Source organism: Saccostrea echinata, unplaced genomic scaffold (assembly GCF_033153115.1).
Source record: "Saccostrea echinata isolate AGI-Se365-2 ecotype Australia unplaced genomic scaffold, CSIRO_AGI_Sech_v1 ptg000028l, whole genome shotgun sequence".
NCBI classification, from domain to species: Eukaryota; Metazoa; Mollusca; class Bivalvia; order Ostreida; family Ostreidae; genus Saccostrea; species Saccostrea echinata.
In genome coordinates this window covers 17,027,501-17,043,047 of record NW_026889777.1, presented here as the reverse complement: position 1 = coordinate 17,043,047, position 15,547 = coordinate 17,027,501, and the positions used below count along the sequence as shown (strand labels likewise).

The 15,547-nt window shown below is 33.0% G+C and overlaps 1 protein-coding gene across 1 annotated transcript; it reads right to left on the bottom strand.

The window, feature by feature from the left end:
• Positions 1-4,508: 4,508 nt before the first annotated feature.
• Positions 4,509-13,115, bottom strand: LOC133193582 (uncharacterized protein in xynA 3'region-like). Its single transcript, XM_061329543.1, has 8 exons — positions 12,920-13,115; positions 12,374-12,651; positions 10,984-11,121; positions 9,998-10,204; positions 9,709-9,824; positions 8,813-8,954; positions 7,075-7,528; positions 4,509-5,064 (listed from the first exon to the last, which is right to left on the bottom strand). Exons 1-8 carry the CDS (start codon positions 13,113-13,115, stop codon positions 4,583-4,585), a joined length of 2,013 nt encoding a protein of 670 aa, XP_061185527.1. The 3' UTR covers positions 4,509-4,582.
• Positions 13,116-15,547: the final 2,432 nt, after the last annotated feature.

The window sequence follows — 15,547 nt, the reverse complement described above, 5'->3', positions numbered from 1 at the left end:
CAATAGAAAAAAAAACCAAATGTTGCATTATGAAAAAGCTTCTCTACCTAATTTACATATTATTTTTTTCCCTAAGTATGATTGGCAATATTAGCATAATTGAAGTTCCGTTTGCAAGACTACATATAACTGTGCCAAAAAAATATTGTAACACATATTGTGTTCAAATCAAGTAAGTGATTCGTGTCAGCGTATCTAGTGGTAAGTTTTGAGGGAGTGGGTAACGAGGATGTAACCCACTCTTTAAATTTGCTAGTCTATAGGAAAAACAATCTGGCCATGTCTTTCTATACACAAATTAAGCGATTTTGCTTTGTGATACGAGGTTTCAAAAATATAAGTTTTTAGGATAAAAGTAAACAAAAATCTTTTTTTCTTACATAAAAAATCCTACTTATAAGGAGTTAAATAATGCATATGTGCATGATGATGTAGATTATACATGTATCTATATAATGATCAAGGTAGGGGAGTATATTGCCTGTATTTCTATCACAATCGAAGAGCACTCCTAACAAAAATTTACTGTTGTAAACTATAGTTAACTATAGTTTACTATTATTAACTATAGTAAATACTTTGATACTTTAACTTTGAAACTTTGTTTGGAACTTTTTTGAGATTTCAAAGCTTAAACTTTCTTAAATTGATATCAGTAATGTAAAATTTTGCGATGATATGTTAATGAACAAGAATTACGAGGGGTAATCAAAAAGTTCGGGAACTAATTGAATTACTTCCCTAAAAGAAATAAAATCAGATTTCAATGTTTATTATTTTTTGAAGTGGTCCTCTCCGATTTGAATGCACATCTGCCATCGTTCTGCCCATGCGCGAGTTACGTGATCTAGGCGTTCACGTGACATGCTCCTTAGCGTTCCGTTCACAGAAATTAAGATTTTTCCGAGTCTTATATTTCTTACCATGCAAGATATTTTTTATAACAAGAATAGCCCATTTGTCACAAATAGGATTGGTGGATTAGGATATCTTCTCCCAGAATGAGCATAGTGACCAGCACAACCCGACTCTTTTGTATTGAACAGGGCGCGTCGTTTATCCATTGTGGATAAAGTATGGGCGCCTTCTTTTTATCATATATGATATGTTTAAAATCTAAAGTAAACGATATTTTAGGGAATCAATAATTATATTATTGCTAAGATATTCAACTATTTTTCTAACTGTAATTTGGCGATCTTTCATTACAGATTGCTCAACTAAGGACACATCTCTTCCCAAGCTTGCTTTCACTGGGCACCAGAACAAACATCATTTTAACCATCTCCCTTCCTTCACTAAAACAATCAATCCAATTAATGATTGAACTTCTGTCATGTCTTTTTGTCTTCATAAATCGTGTACAAATTATTATAAGCTACTGAAAAGGAATTTCTAAGATAAAAGTTAAACTTTAAAGCCGTTCGTTGCTCAAGTACGACTGAGTCAATCACTTTTTTGTCACGTCAACTACATATTGAGTCATTTTATATTGTGACGTCCAAACGTGGAGCAAATATCTGCTATTTATAGAACATGTTTATGACTAAATGTGTGCCAAATTTTATTTTGATCTGAACTGTGGTTTTGTAAATAACGAGATAGTTCACGAACTTTTTGATCACCCTTCGTAGTTCCCTAAAATATAAAAAATGTGCACATATAAATTTAAGAACATAAAATATCACAATCATATATAAAAATACTTTGATTTACGACAGTAAGAACTTCGATACTGCATTAAACTCTGGCAAGCTATATATATATATATATATATATATATATATATATATATATATATATATATATATATATATATATATATATATATATATATATATATATATATATATATATATATATATATTTGTTAGAGACTATCAGTGTTTTTCATATAGCGATCCTGATACAAACAATATATATAGTGTTTGATAGTTAACGTTATTTAGATACATTCGTTTTTTTTTTCCTACAATAGAGTTAATATAATGTTACAGACAATAATTGAAAGTAATTACAGGGGAAACAAGAAATCTATGAGGCAGCGCTCTCTAGTGATACCCCACCCGCACAGACAGACGGACAAGATTTGTACCAAAATGAATATCACATTATGGCATGCCGAACTAAAGAGTGTATTAAAATTTAAGCATCTGCGATGAGTTGTTGCAGAGAAAACGGCAAAGAAAAAAAATGTTTCGGACAGACAGACACAGACACTCACCCCGCACACACAACAGAAAGATTCGCAGGGTACAAAGTATATACTAGGGCTGTATCAATATATCGGTATATCGATACGTATTGATATTCAAGAATGTATTGTATGGAAAAAATAACTTCCAATGCATATCGTGCAGGCAGTTTTTCTTATAATTCTGTGAAAAAGTTGGGAATTTCAATCACCAAAGATTATATCGATATTTAACTGTTTTTAATTAAAACTGATCAATAATGATATAAACATTAAGGAGATAGCACATAATAAATAAGTATTACAGAATATGTATTATATTTTCACATGTTGGTTTTACAGTCGTTAAAAAGTTTGAATTTGAAGTGTATTTTGTAATGACAGCGAGACAAGAACTTAGAAATGGGTTATAAAACACTCAGTTTTTATACAATGTATGTATTAAATGATTTACAAAACATTTTTGATAGACTTGTTCAAGAATCCAATATATCGCATATCGCTTTATAAAATATCGTATCGTATTGTATCGAAATTTTTTGCTCAATACACAGCCCTAGTATATACCCCCATTTCCTTTGAAGCGGGGGTATTAATATTCATGTAATAAATAAGGATAAATAAACCTAAAAGAGGGAAAAAGATATTACATGATATTAAAAATGAAGCAGTAATTACATTTAATGATAGCATCTCCATATTGGACGCTATTTGACGATTCATATGCCTTTTTTTCTATAATTTTTTTCTTGTCTAAAAATAATAATACAATACGTTTTTTGTTTCAATGCAATGGTGTATCCAGAAACTGAAACATTGTACATGTAGAAGCTGGGGTGGATGCAGGTTGAAAGCGGGCACAAATTTTAAGTTAGAAGTATGGGGCCACAAACTTGTCCTTTAAATAGTTTCCGATGACATCCATTCCATACAGGTATATCGTTGTCAGAAACATATACAGTAAAACTCGGTTATAGCAAAGTCCTGGGGACCTGTGAAATTACTTCGCTATATCCGTAATTCGTTATATCCGTACAAGGAGTTCATTAAATTTATTTAGCTGGGGATCCAAGAAAACTTCGTTATATCCGTGAATTCGCAATATCCGTGTTCGTACTAAACGAGTTTTGCTGTATATATGAATTATGAATTTATGTTCCTCATTAATGTTTACTCAATGGGATGCAAGCAAAAAAAAAAAAAAAACCACACCACGTACATTGTATACCATGCTTGTATTGAGAAGTGGCGTTAAGGAAGGGAAGATACTTTGCTCCTCCCCCAATATACATTTGAAGGAAAAAAATCAGGAGACTCTAGGCCTTCACCGACCCTCCCCATCATCGGATTAACGCATATCACACCTCATTTCTAAAGGTTTAATTATTAAATATAGTGAAAAAGTAGGGGGTCAGATTTCTATGGGGGTCATTTTTCAACGTGTGTGGAGTCGTAGAATTACCGGCCTGGAAGGGTTTTCTACTGTCGAAAAATGACCCTACTTGCCGTAGGAAATTGACCGGGGGGTCATTTTTCTACGGAGAAATTTGACCCCCCGGTCAATATTCTACGGGGGTCACTTTTCGTCGTTACACCGGCACTAAAAGGAAAGTCACAGGTCTTTCGGATGAGACCAAAAAAAAAAAAAACAAAAAACAAAAAAAAAACCAAGGCCCCGTGTCATGGTAGGATTAAAAACCCTCACTTGTCTATAGCCCTAAGTGCCGAGTATAGGTCTAAATTTGAAGCCCTTCACCGGTATTTGGTGACATCTTTGAAAAATTTTTGAATGGGACGGACGTAAAACAACATATAATATATCAATCATTACTTGTGAGCAGTTCAGCAGAATCTATTTAACACACTTTCACAGTGCTTGAAACAGTTAACATGTTTGTGTCATTAATAGATCATGTGCTTGCAGTACTAAAATGTTATACACCTCGTTGTAAACACAGGAGGAAACATATATGAGAATCATTAAAAACGTATAAGTAATCTTTTCAACGGAAGTGATCCTGAAGCGTAAGTGTATCTCTACTCCTTCACAACATTTGAACATAAGTAGATCAGAAATGCACACAAAAATCCAAACAACTATGAACAAGTCTACTTCTCCAATACACTGAAATACAAATAAGGTTTATCAGAGATATAAATAAATGCAAAATCTCCAATATTTCAAAATAAAGCTGGCATGCAGAAAAGGAAACGGAAGAACCTCTTGTTGAGATTGGTACATACTTTCAGTTATACTAATTGAAATAAAATCCAGAAAAGTATTATCATTTTTTTTTATTTCCTCACTCCGTTATAGAATCCAATATTATCAAACAACAAGTTTTCTTTTCCTCACTTCCCTAAAGATTTAAACATTAACGAACAATCCTATTTACTTGGACTCGTTTGTTTTTGGTGAGATATACACCTATCGTCGTTGTTCTTACACGCAATAGTACAACACTCATTTTGAAATTTTCTCACTTGCTTTAAGAAAAGTTCAATTGCAATGTTTTCATCGGTATGTATTGTCACTTCCCCGACCAGTTTTTGTAGCACTGCTGATATACTATCTATCTCTTTACAAAATGCTTTTTGTTGTAAATCTATCCATTGATTAAACACATGGATTTGGTTTCTGTCAAATTCTTCAAAAAACCTGTCAGTTGTGAAGATATCTAAGTCATATAATTTATTGAGGATATCCATTAGGCATTCAGTTATATTTTCTCGGAATTGAGTGATGGCGTTCCTATTGCTGAGTTTGTTTGACAGAACTTTTATTATACCAACAGGAACCACAAACAAACTTGCGGTAATCGCCACAGGGAACCACAGAGGGATGGACAGCGCTATACCAATTTTCTCACCTAGTAAGAAAATAGGATCTAATATTAATATCCAAATAAATACATGTTAATACAAATCTGGTACAGAACACACTTGCATCAAAAAAGGCCTTTTCTTGTATGAAAAGAAACTACACAGGTAATAAATATTTGATAGGAAATATAAAAATATCATCGAAAATGAAACGAACACAAATGAATTTACTAGATGAAGTTTCTTTTCTTAACATTTGGATCGGTTCTCTTTCCTGGCGCCGCCTCAAAATTAAGACGTAAAGCATAGTTAATGCATGTTCTATCTCCAAGCGCACGATGTCAGTGAGTGAGAGTCGCGGGTCTTTCGGGCGGAACATAAATATAGGTCCCGTGTTACGGTAGGCTTTGGCATGATAAAGACCCCTCAGTGCTCAATGTCCATGAGTCTAAAGCCTTTCACTGGTATTTAGTGACGTATCATTTGAATGAAAAAAGCTCGCAATGGACGTAAAAAACCCAAACTAATCAAAATCAGGTATGCCAAATACTTAACTGAATACATTTACATCCACTGAATATTATTTCCTTTATTTCTTATAAAAACCATTGCCGTTAATCAGCGGGTAAACAGCACTAACTAAGTCACCTGCATAGATTTCTTAAGCAACGGCTGTTCCATCAATTATGCATATAGTTACATACACATCTATAATACAATATTTAACATATTTAATTTACTTTGAATGTTTTTTTAATAAAGATATAAATATAAACAATAAAATGTCTTTCTTTGTTTGTTAGTACGGGAATTAATGTCGCAGCTGTTGCAGAAAAAATACATAACCCGCGTAAGCGGGTTATGTGAATTTTTTTCTACAATAGCCGCGACATTAATTCCCGTACTAACAACCAAAGAAAGCATTTTATTGTTTAAAACGACTTAGAAGTTAGACTTCCTCGATTTTGCACATATTAGCTTATTTAATACCTATGTTCCTATTAGAGTATATTTTGAAGAATAAAAAATGTCAAACAACTTTTTAAAATTTTTTTTCATATTGGTTACCTGCAATTTTTATATATTTAAAATGAAAAACCAGGGACGTACATGTACATATTAATGGGATTGGCAACATCTTCAGCGCAGACTTTATTTTCCTAAAACGTCACACACAACAATATGTTTTTTTAAACTACGTGTATTCCCAGTAAAAGTTTGTTTTCTGATAAATATAATCTGTTCATTGGAATGGATTTTTTAACAAATTTTGAAGCAGACGTAGTAAAATAATTTAAATATAAAGCACACAACCACGAAATTCGGCGAATTCTCGGAAATACGGCCAAAGAGGGGATGTGTTGATTTTAAATATACAACGTAATTATACTAAGATAAAACGTATAAACACAGCTTACAACAAATCTTATATATTTTTTGAGAGATAAAAGAGGTTCTGTTTACAAATATTTCATAGCATTAGAAATGTATCATTGTTAAAACTGACTAACGAAATCCGACGATACTAGCGAAAGTTGCTTGTCCCTGGATAAACTAAAAAGAACGCACGATGCGACACTTAGTTTTACAGTAAAACACGTCTTTTTTTTTTTTTTTTTTTTTTTTTACTATTTTTATTCTTTCTTCATAATTTCAAATTAATATTTTCCTTTAATAACAAAGTTTAGTTTGAAGCAATGATATGCACGTGCAAAACTATTCTTCCTCATGCAGTGTGAAATTTGATAAACTGATGGATTTGGTACCGGTCTTATAATTAAAACACTTTGTTAGACATATCTCTGTTATACTAAGAAAAATTATTCGTTATTTAAAATTTTAGATTGAAGATATTATTTAAGTCCATCTTTAGTGGATTCAAAATTTTTCTTAAAGAAAAAAGACCTTCAGTGGAATGGGCTGATAATGCATTAAAATGTGGGAAATCAGCACTTTAAAACAAACGTAGAAGAGCATTTTATATCACTGAATTGTAAGTTGATTGGAATCAATCGAATGAAGTTTTATTCTATTTTCGGAGTCTCTCTTCTCTTTACCTTTCGTGAAGAGTCGATTCTCCTCTTCTTCTTCCATATTTAATGATTGGCTGTCAGTGGCTGTGATTGGCGCTTGCGCACTTCCCCAAGACGCTGCAGATTTTGAAGAACACACACTTTCACCAGAGTCTGTTAATTCCTGTTCAATGTTCCGTTCAAGTGACCGGAAACTGCCAAGTACCTTTAATTTTACTTTTGCGCAAGCGTTCTCAACATCATTCTTTTCGCGCCATTCAGTTATTTCTTCATTTATTATTTCCTGTAGTAAATTTACTGAAAAGTTGATCACGTTTTCATATGTTCTGGGCTTAAAAACTGCCATTTTCCGCTGTATTTCTGCTTTGCATTCCTTTATAATTTTAGAGCATGTGTTCTCTGCCCGTAAATGTTTGTGTAATTTTAAAGATAAACTTCTGTATATTTCAATGACATCCCTGCAGTACTTTATTTTGGGCTGAAATGAAAAAAAAACATCCTATAATAAGAGTACCTAATTTAACCCCCGAAATTTGAAAGAAAGATATTAATTTGGTGTAAATAGAATGATAAAATTTAGTTGCTGAATCAGCTTTTATATATTTAATATGTCACATTTAGCCTTCAAATTTTCACTTCAACAATTAAAAATTCACAACCTGCTCTGAAAAGTCGTAAGTTTTCAGTGCTTACCGTATTATTATTATTTTTGAATGATAATTTTATACGTTTGTAAAACAAAGTAGCAAAAGGCCATGGTGAGTACGTCAAAGTAGCTTTGTGAAAGACTGCGAGTTCGAATCTTGTCCATCACATCTAGGATTTTCACATAGATACTAATCATTCATTTCGTCATACAATTGGTAAAAAAGTATACAAAGTGAATGAAAATTAAAAACAGGAATGTTTGCTGAGCTCCTGACAATTTAGTTCCCGGGTCATGGTAGTTGATAGGGTTGATTCTTTATCATACACAATTACTTAAAAACCACGAAATGACTCATAAACGTTACATCAAGAGAACATGAATTCACAAATGAAACGCCGATGAAGCCATTTCACATGTATTTTAGCATTATGAGAAGAAAAGTAAAATTACGCGAAAATAAACCCCCCCGTGTATTTTTGAAAAGCTTCAGTAGTAAGATATCGTACCCTCATTTATACATAGTATACAGCTTGTTTTTTACAATCACACGCGTCAGCTTGATTGAGCGTTGATATTATTTAAGGAATAACTGTCTAGTTTTTTGGTTTTATGATGTGATCAATTTGCTCGCGTGATAATTTGCATAAACCCCGAAGACGTTTATGCGTAAAATTATCACGCGAGAAAATTGATTGATCATCATCATACAAAAAAAAAAAAAAAAAAAAAAAAAAAAAATTAGACAGTAATACCTTATATTTACATTTTTATCCGATCCTTGGTTCAATAAAAAAAATTCAATAATAAATCTCAACATCCCCGCCAGGTGTATTACTAAGCAACACGCAGCGAAAAAGCATGCAGTTCTGTCACGTGCTGAGCAAATCGCTTTATGGGATTATAGAGCCATTACCTTATTCGTAATTTTTTCACAGAGAAAGACATTGGAAATGTAAATATCAAATCATCAATTCGTTTCAAATATTTTCTTTCAACAGACTTAGATTTGAAAAGTCCAAATTATATTTTTTATGCTAGTACATGTATTTGTTGAGAGGATAATTTAAACAAAAATAGCATCTTTAACCAAAATACTTGAAATACAGTTCCTACCTTCTCTACAAGCTCTTTCAGAGAAGACATTTTGTCTTCAAATTCTGTTTTAGTTTTAATTCTCTCTTCCAAAGTTTTTGACATATTTCCATGATAAACGTCCAGTATGGAAAGAATTTCTTTTAGTGTTCTTTCTAGCCATCTAAAATAGCAAAAGTAATACCCAAAAGCACTGAAGTGGCAAAAGTAATACTCTAAAGCAAACAAACATTATTGGAACCAACAATATCAAGGGAAGTTTAAAGTTATTTTGTGCCAAACTCCGTATATATTTTTGTTTTATTGAGTAATACTCTAATCTGTAATCTTTGAATAACTTTTTCTGTACAAAAAATAAAAAGGAAAGTTACTGGTATTACGGTTTACAATGTAAAATACTCTACTGTTGCATTTCTTCCCAAACATTGCAGAAAAAAATGTCAGAACAGAGAAGAATATCTTTTGATTTAAACCGATTCCTTATTTTCAGGAATGTACTGTAAACTAAACGTATATATTTTACTGGTATTAATACTGTATCACTTTTCGAGTTGCTTTTTATCACTTATTCACATGCACGATATAAGTAAACTACAAAAAACACGGGCTATGTTTTTTTCTGCAATGTCGCAATCGTTACAACAAAGAAAGACATTTTAATGGTTATATCTATATCTGTATAAATTATTCCCATATTTGTAATAATAAGAGAATTTCTTATCCTCTTACTGATAATTTATAAATAACAGGATCTTACCTCTAAATTATCTAATTATAATCTAGTTATTTATTATATATCAGAAGCTCTTCTCTTTACCTGATGATTTACAAATAATTAAAACCCCTTTTTTCTCTTAATTAACAGTAACCAAACATTTTATTCCCTTTACCCTAATTTGGCATTGCCTAGCACTTACTGACACTCTGAAAGATATCTATCTTTTACTGCTAAGTTGATCAAACGTCGAAGTTTGTCAATGAACTTGTTATACTGCTCAGAAGGGGGCTTTCCTTTCTGTCGTTTTTTCCTCTCCTGTTTAAAGACAGACACATAAAAACAGCATAAATGAAACAAAAACTGTTTTTGAGGGGAAAAACAGCAAGTTCGTAGACCTCAACGTAAGTTTCGATCAGGGTGCATACTTTGATGTTTCTTTCACTTTCACTAAATATGTTATAATAAAGAACAATTTGTTCTTGAATCACCTTTCTGACACTAAGTTTTAGCAACTGATCTTCTTTGACCTCGATTCCATGTCTTCTTAATCTAGACCGAATTTCCTCAAACACCCTTGTATCCTCGCAGTCGTCCACCTGATCCCATTTGTTACACACGTATAAAATGCAGTCTGGATTTAGTTCTGTTTCTCCTTCTACCTTCAGTTCTTTTACTCTTTTTCTTATCTTGAATAGCTACAATCATTGATAAGATATAAGAACAAATTTTACCATCTTTATAAACTACCTTTGTAAAATTTAACTTTAATTTTCTGGTTTTTTTTTTGTGGAATATTAATTGTATTACCTTCATGTACATTCGTAAATATAATGTAAGGAAAATATCTAAAAATATGTTATGAAAAAATATGTTCCTATGTATAACTTGTTGATGATATTAAGAATCAGCTCATATAATGTTTTATTCCTAAAATTGTGTCTATAGCATTCTAAACAAGCATTCTGAGAGTATTGCACTAGCAATACTAGTCCCCTACCGGCAAGTGTAATCTGGTTCCCGTTAAAAATTGAAAATGCCATAATTCCTTCAAAAATCAATGAAGCGGAACGAAATGCAAACTTGATCTGTATCTCATCAAGATACACTCACATACCAAAAATCAGCTCAATATCTGCAAGCGTTTAGGAAAAAAAGTGCGGAAAACCAAGTGGGACAGACTGACAGACAGACAGAGGGACAGACAGACAGACAGACAGACGGACGGACAGACTCAGAGGAAACCTATAGTCCCCTCCGGTTTCACCGGTAGGGGACTAATAAAGCCATTTGTTCACAAGATGTTTAGTTGTTTAATTATAATGTATTCTTAAGACAAAACAACTGGAAAATTTGTACAATGTCATGTCTTGAGGCAGATAACTACATATACCATAATTGGCTCTTCACTTCCATTTTCTAATCGAAGATGAAGAAGAAAATTAAGACGATACAATTTTTTTTAATAATTATTTACCTTGTGTGTACCCCCAGCGCTGTCTGTCTTGATGATATAGACAAATGCAGAGGCTTTCCGAAGATGATAAAACAGTTGTGTGTTATCTTCGTCGACCTCTTCTTTTATCCCCGGTGTGTCGACCAATACCACATTTCCCTAATAATATGCATAAGAAAAACACAATGACAATCGAATGCTTTAGATAGGAATGTCAAAAATATCAATAATTCATATTTGAGTATTCGATAGGAATATTCAAATATTCAATAAAATAAATAAATTCTAAAGAAAGTTCGGGTATAATATTGTTATCCTAGTCCTTCCTTCTGTCACGCTTTCTTATTACTGTAATTCCTCTTACAATTTTAGCAGTTGGCAATCCATCTTGTGGTATATGAAGGTTGTGTCCTGCAGATGTGCGTGAGGATTATGAGTTTTTTATTTTCATCTTGGGGACCAGATGAGAGTTGAAGAGAGAGAGAGAGAGAGAGAGAGAGAGAGAGAGAGAGAGAGAGAGAGAGAGATGAAAAATATCGTTCTTTTATCAACAGTAACCTGGTTCCCAGAACTCCTCTTACATTTAACTTAGTAGCCATATCATCTTTTGCAAGACGATTGGTGGCGTCCTGTAGATGTGCAATAAGGTTTCAGAATTTCATCTTCACCCGGGGGCAAAATGGAGTCGAAAATGACATTTTCATTTCACCTTGGTTCTCAGAACTCCTCATGCATTTTTACACAGTAGCCAAGTCATCTTTTGCAAGATGAATGAAGGTTTCCTGCAGATGTGCAATAAGGTTTAAGAATCTTTATTTTAAAACTAGGGGCCTAGTGGGGGTTGAAAATGAGATTTTTAAGTTTCAATTTGGGTTGATTATTTTTTTCTTTTCTTTACAGAAAAAACATTTTTTCAAACAACAAATTCTTCTTCAACAATCTTCTACAATCTTTAATATCAGGCTGGTAATGAAATAATTATTTGAAATGTCAGCATGAGAGGTCTCTGGGTCATTTTGTGTATTTTATGCTCATTTTGATACATGTGAAATGGTTGGGTCATTGATATTGACCTGAATAATTCAGTTGGTAGAGCACCTGAAAAGTGATACAGGCGTCCCGAGTTAGATTCCCCGTCCAGCCATGCACCCTTGCTTTTATGATCGAGACTACACCTCTCAAAAAGTAATAGTTCATTGCTTAAATATCAACTAATTGAATGAACATTCGAATATTCCTTGACATTTCTAGAGAAAAGCCAAATTATTAGCCTACTGTATAAGAAAAACCCGACATTATCATTGCATAAGAAAAACATTAAAATCACTCCAAGTGTACAAGGTAAAATCCTCAATGCAACACTACCTAATGCTTTTTAACTTCAGATGAATGAAAACTTAATGAAACTTACTTTCAATGTATCCTCATTAAGAAAAATGTCAACATAAGAAAGATCCTGATATTCACAATTTCCTTCTATAATTTTCTTTAGCCTAGCAAGTGCTTCCTGGTCATCATGAAACTGTACACTTTCTACCACGTGACCGGAAGTGTCTATCAAATTTGCAATCTTTTTCAAAGAATATCGCAGGCGGCAAGGAACACTTCTGCTTTCTAAAACCGAAGTTGGAAGTACGTCTGCGCCGATCATGAAATTCAGTAATGATGATTTTCCAGATGATATTTCTCCTAAAATGAAAATCATTGAAATCTATCGATCATAACATATGTACTTCTTTTCAAGAAGAGTCATTGTCATTTAATGTCATTATATATCAATTACTAACATGATATATCACGAATAGAAATGACCATTTATTTGAATTTTCCTAATTTCCTTTTTTAGGCTTTTCTCGAGATTTTCCTTAATATATTTGCCTGTGTTATGAATAGTATGTTATTGGGGGGGGGGGGGAAGTAAGTTTCGGAATTTTTTCTTTCAAATACAGTTACTTACCAGAAACGACCACCTGGCAAAGCTCCTCAGATAATGCAGTCCTTTTTCTGGTTAATTTCTCGAATATGTCACCATGGTTCTTGTTAATGGTCTCCCGGATTATGTGTGGAAGACTTCCCACTGAAGTAAATGTCCTTATGACGTCATCATAGAGTGTTCTAACATTCTCTCTAATCTCAGCTTCAGACGACAACATAGCTCACGTTAACATGATGTTTTATCTGTCATAAACTGAAATATAAAAAAGGTAAAAAAGTGCTTCCTCTCAGTGAAGAAAAAAAATTCTAGATAGACGGCCTGATAACTAATGGAAGACCATGACCCTGGATGTAAGGTCGTATGTGTAAACCTTGTGTCTAGATGTAAGGTCGTGTGTCTAGATGTAAGGCCGTGTGTATAGATGTAAGGCCGTGTGTCTAAATGTAAACCTTGTGTCTAGATGTAAGGCCGTGTGTCTAGATGTAAGGTCGTGTGTCTAGATGTAAGGCTGTGCGTCTAGATGTAAGGCCGTGTGTCTAGATGTAAGGTCGTGTGTCTAAATGTAAGGCCGTGTGTCTAGATGTAAGGTCGTGTGTCTAGATGTAAGGCCGTGTGTCTAGATGTAAACCGTGTGTCTAGATGTAAGGCCGTGTGTCTAGATGTAAGGTCGTGTGTCTAGATGTAAAGTCGTGTGTCTAGATGTTAGGTCGTGTGTCTAGATGTAAGGTCGTGTGTCTAGATGTAAGGCCGTGGAAGTAGGTGTATGGCCGTGGGCAATACATCTGTTCTTTCTCACACCGAGTAGGAAATTCGAGGTGTTTCTTCTTTATTGATGTACATTATAAAGAGATAATTATTGGTTTTGTGTCAAAAATAAGTAGTCCTAGTAATTTGTACCCTTTTTGAAGGTGAGTTACTCAAAGCTTTTATTGTATTGTTTTGCATGTACGTGTAGTTTTGTTGTAAGACAGCCCCAGATAAATACAAATATTGAGGAAAAAACATTCCTAAATCTCATTGACATATGGCTCTCATAAAAGTTTCACATAATTTTACATTTATTTTAAACTTGAATATGCTGAAAATACATATAAATCACAATCTATAAATTATAGATCAAACTTTAGAACTTGAGAGTAGGATTTACCTAAAAACGAGCTGCAGATTCACAAAAAAAAAAAAAAAAAAAAAAAAAAAAAAAAAAAAAAAAAAAAAATCACAATTGAGTATATATCAGATGATAATGTTGTTCAAGCAAGAACAGACAGGCTATACCAGAATTCTCTAAGATAATGTAGTGCTTAGAATGACAAAAGACTTATCAAAGATGACAATACGCATGCTTTGAGTGTTCTTTATAATTTCAAATGGTGCAGATTATATAAGTTCTTAAAATTTCCTGAAAGTAAACACCTAATCATAAATTTCGTAAATAAAAAAAGAAAAGAAAAAGAATGTAAAGTAAAAAAAAAAAAAAAAAAAAAAAAAAAAAAAAAAAAAAAAAAAAAAACAGAGTCAAAAGAAAGTTTTCTAATACGCTTGAAATTCACGTAGAAGCATAGGGACAACTAACAACTAAATTGTATGAAAAAGAGATTACTTCAGATTCTCCATCGTCAGCTTTTGTTTTTTGTTTTTTGTATGCTGCAATATCCCGCAATCACCTGCATTTGGGGTTAACATCTCTCAACTTTTTCGATACTCAAGAGCATGATCAGAGTATGATCATTTTTAAAAACAAGGCAGATTACTGATAGATAAATTGATGTTACAGGAATTTCAACAACTTCGTTTAAAATCAGCTGCATTTCGTAAATTCTATGGTCGATATAATGACCTTGTAAGCAAAGATAACCTATCATTGGGTCGGATTTTGGCTGAATTGTTTTATACCAATTGTTAGACCTTTGTTTTTACACTGACTTTGACTACAGAATGTTCCGTCTACCTGATCAATACATAGGGCTCATGGCGGATGTGACCGGTCAACGGGATACTTACTCCTCCTAGGCACCTGATCCTATTACTGTAATTCCAGCGGGGTCTGTGTTTTCACTGATTTGTATTGTTTATAGTTGCTTTTTTTTTTTTTTTTTTAGATCAACCACGGTTCGTTATCTTAACCTCTTTCATGTAAATCATATACGGTATTTTGTATTGTTTGATGGACTTTTGAGCCTGAATACTGTTCGTTATCTTCATATATTTCACGGTACCAATCTTGATGCACCAGATGCGCATTTCGACAAATTATGTCTCTTCAGTGATGCTCATGTGGAAATATTTATGTGAAAAGAAAAAAAATTGAAGAGCTGAGAAAAGAGGTGCCAAAGACTAGAGCCAAATACTTCGAAGAATCAGAGTTACAGTGTATGCACGAGGGAGATAATCCTTAATTTTGAAATAAATTTCTAAATTTTACCACAGCAATTAAATATATATCCGTATTTTCAAGCTAGAACCGAAGTACGTAGGTACTGGGCTGTAGCTGGACCGAGCTGTCATCAACTAAAAAACTTTGTTAGTTCAAATCATTCTGAGGGTGTTTTTTTTTCTGTATGGTAAAAACACATTTCATATCTTTATCGACTACATTCCAGTAAGGTTCCCCGTTTATATTTTTCTTGTGTTTATACTTCTTTATTTAAT

What these genes read in the sequence shown, in the direction of transcription:
- LOC133193582 (XM_061329543.1), bottom strand. Translation starts at nt 13,115, where the DNA reads ATGTTGTCGTCTGAAGCTGAGATTAGAGAGAATGTTAGAACACTCTAT. An exon ending in TTGCCAGGTGGTCGTTTCTG is followed by an intron (nt 12,652 to 12,919) that starts GTAAGTAACTGT and finishes TTTTCATTTTAG; the next exon opens with GAGAAATATCATCTGGAAAA. An exon ending in GAATCGACTCTTCACGAAAG is followed by an intron (nt 5,065 to 7,074) that starts GTAAAGAGAAGA and finishes TTTTCTTACTAG; the next exon opens with GTGAGAAAATTGGTATAGCG.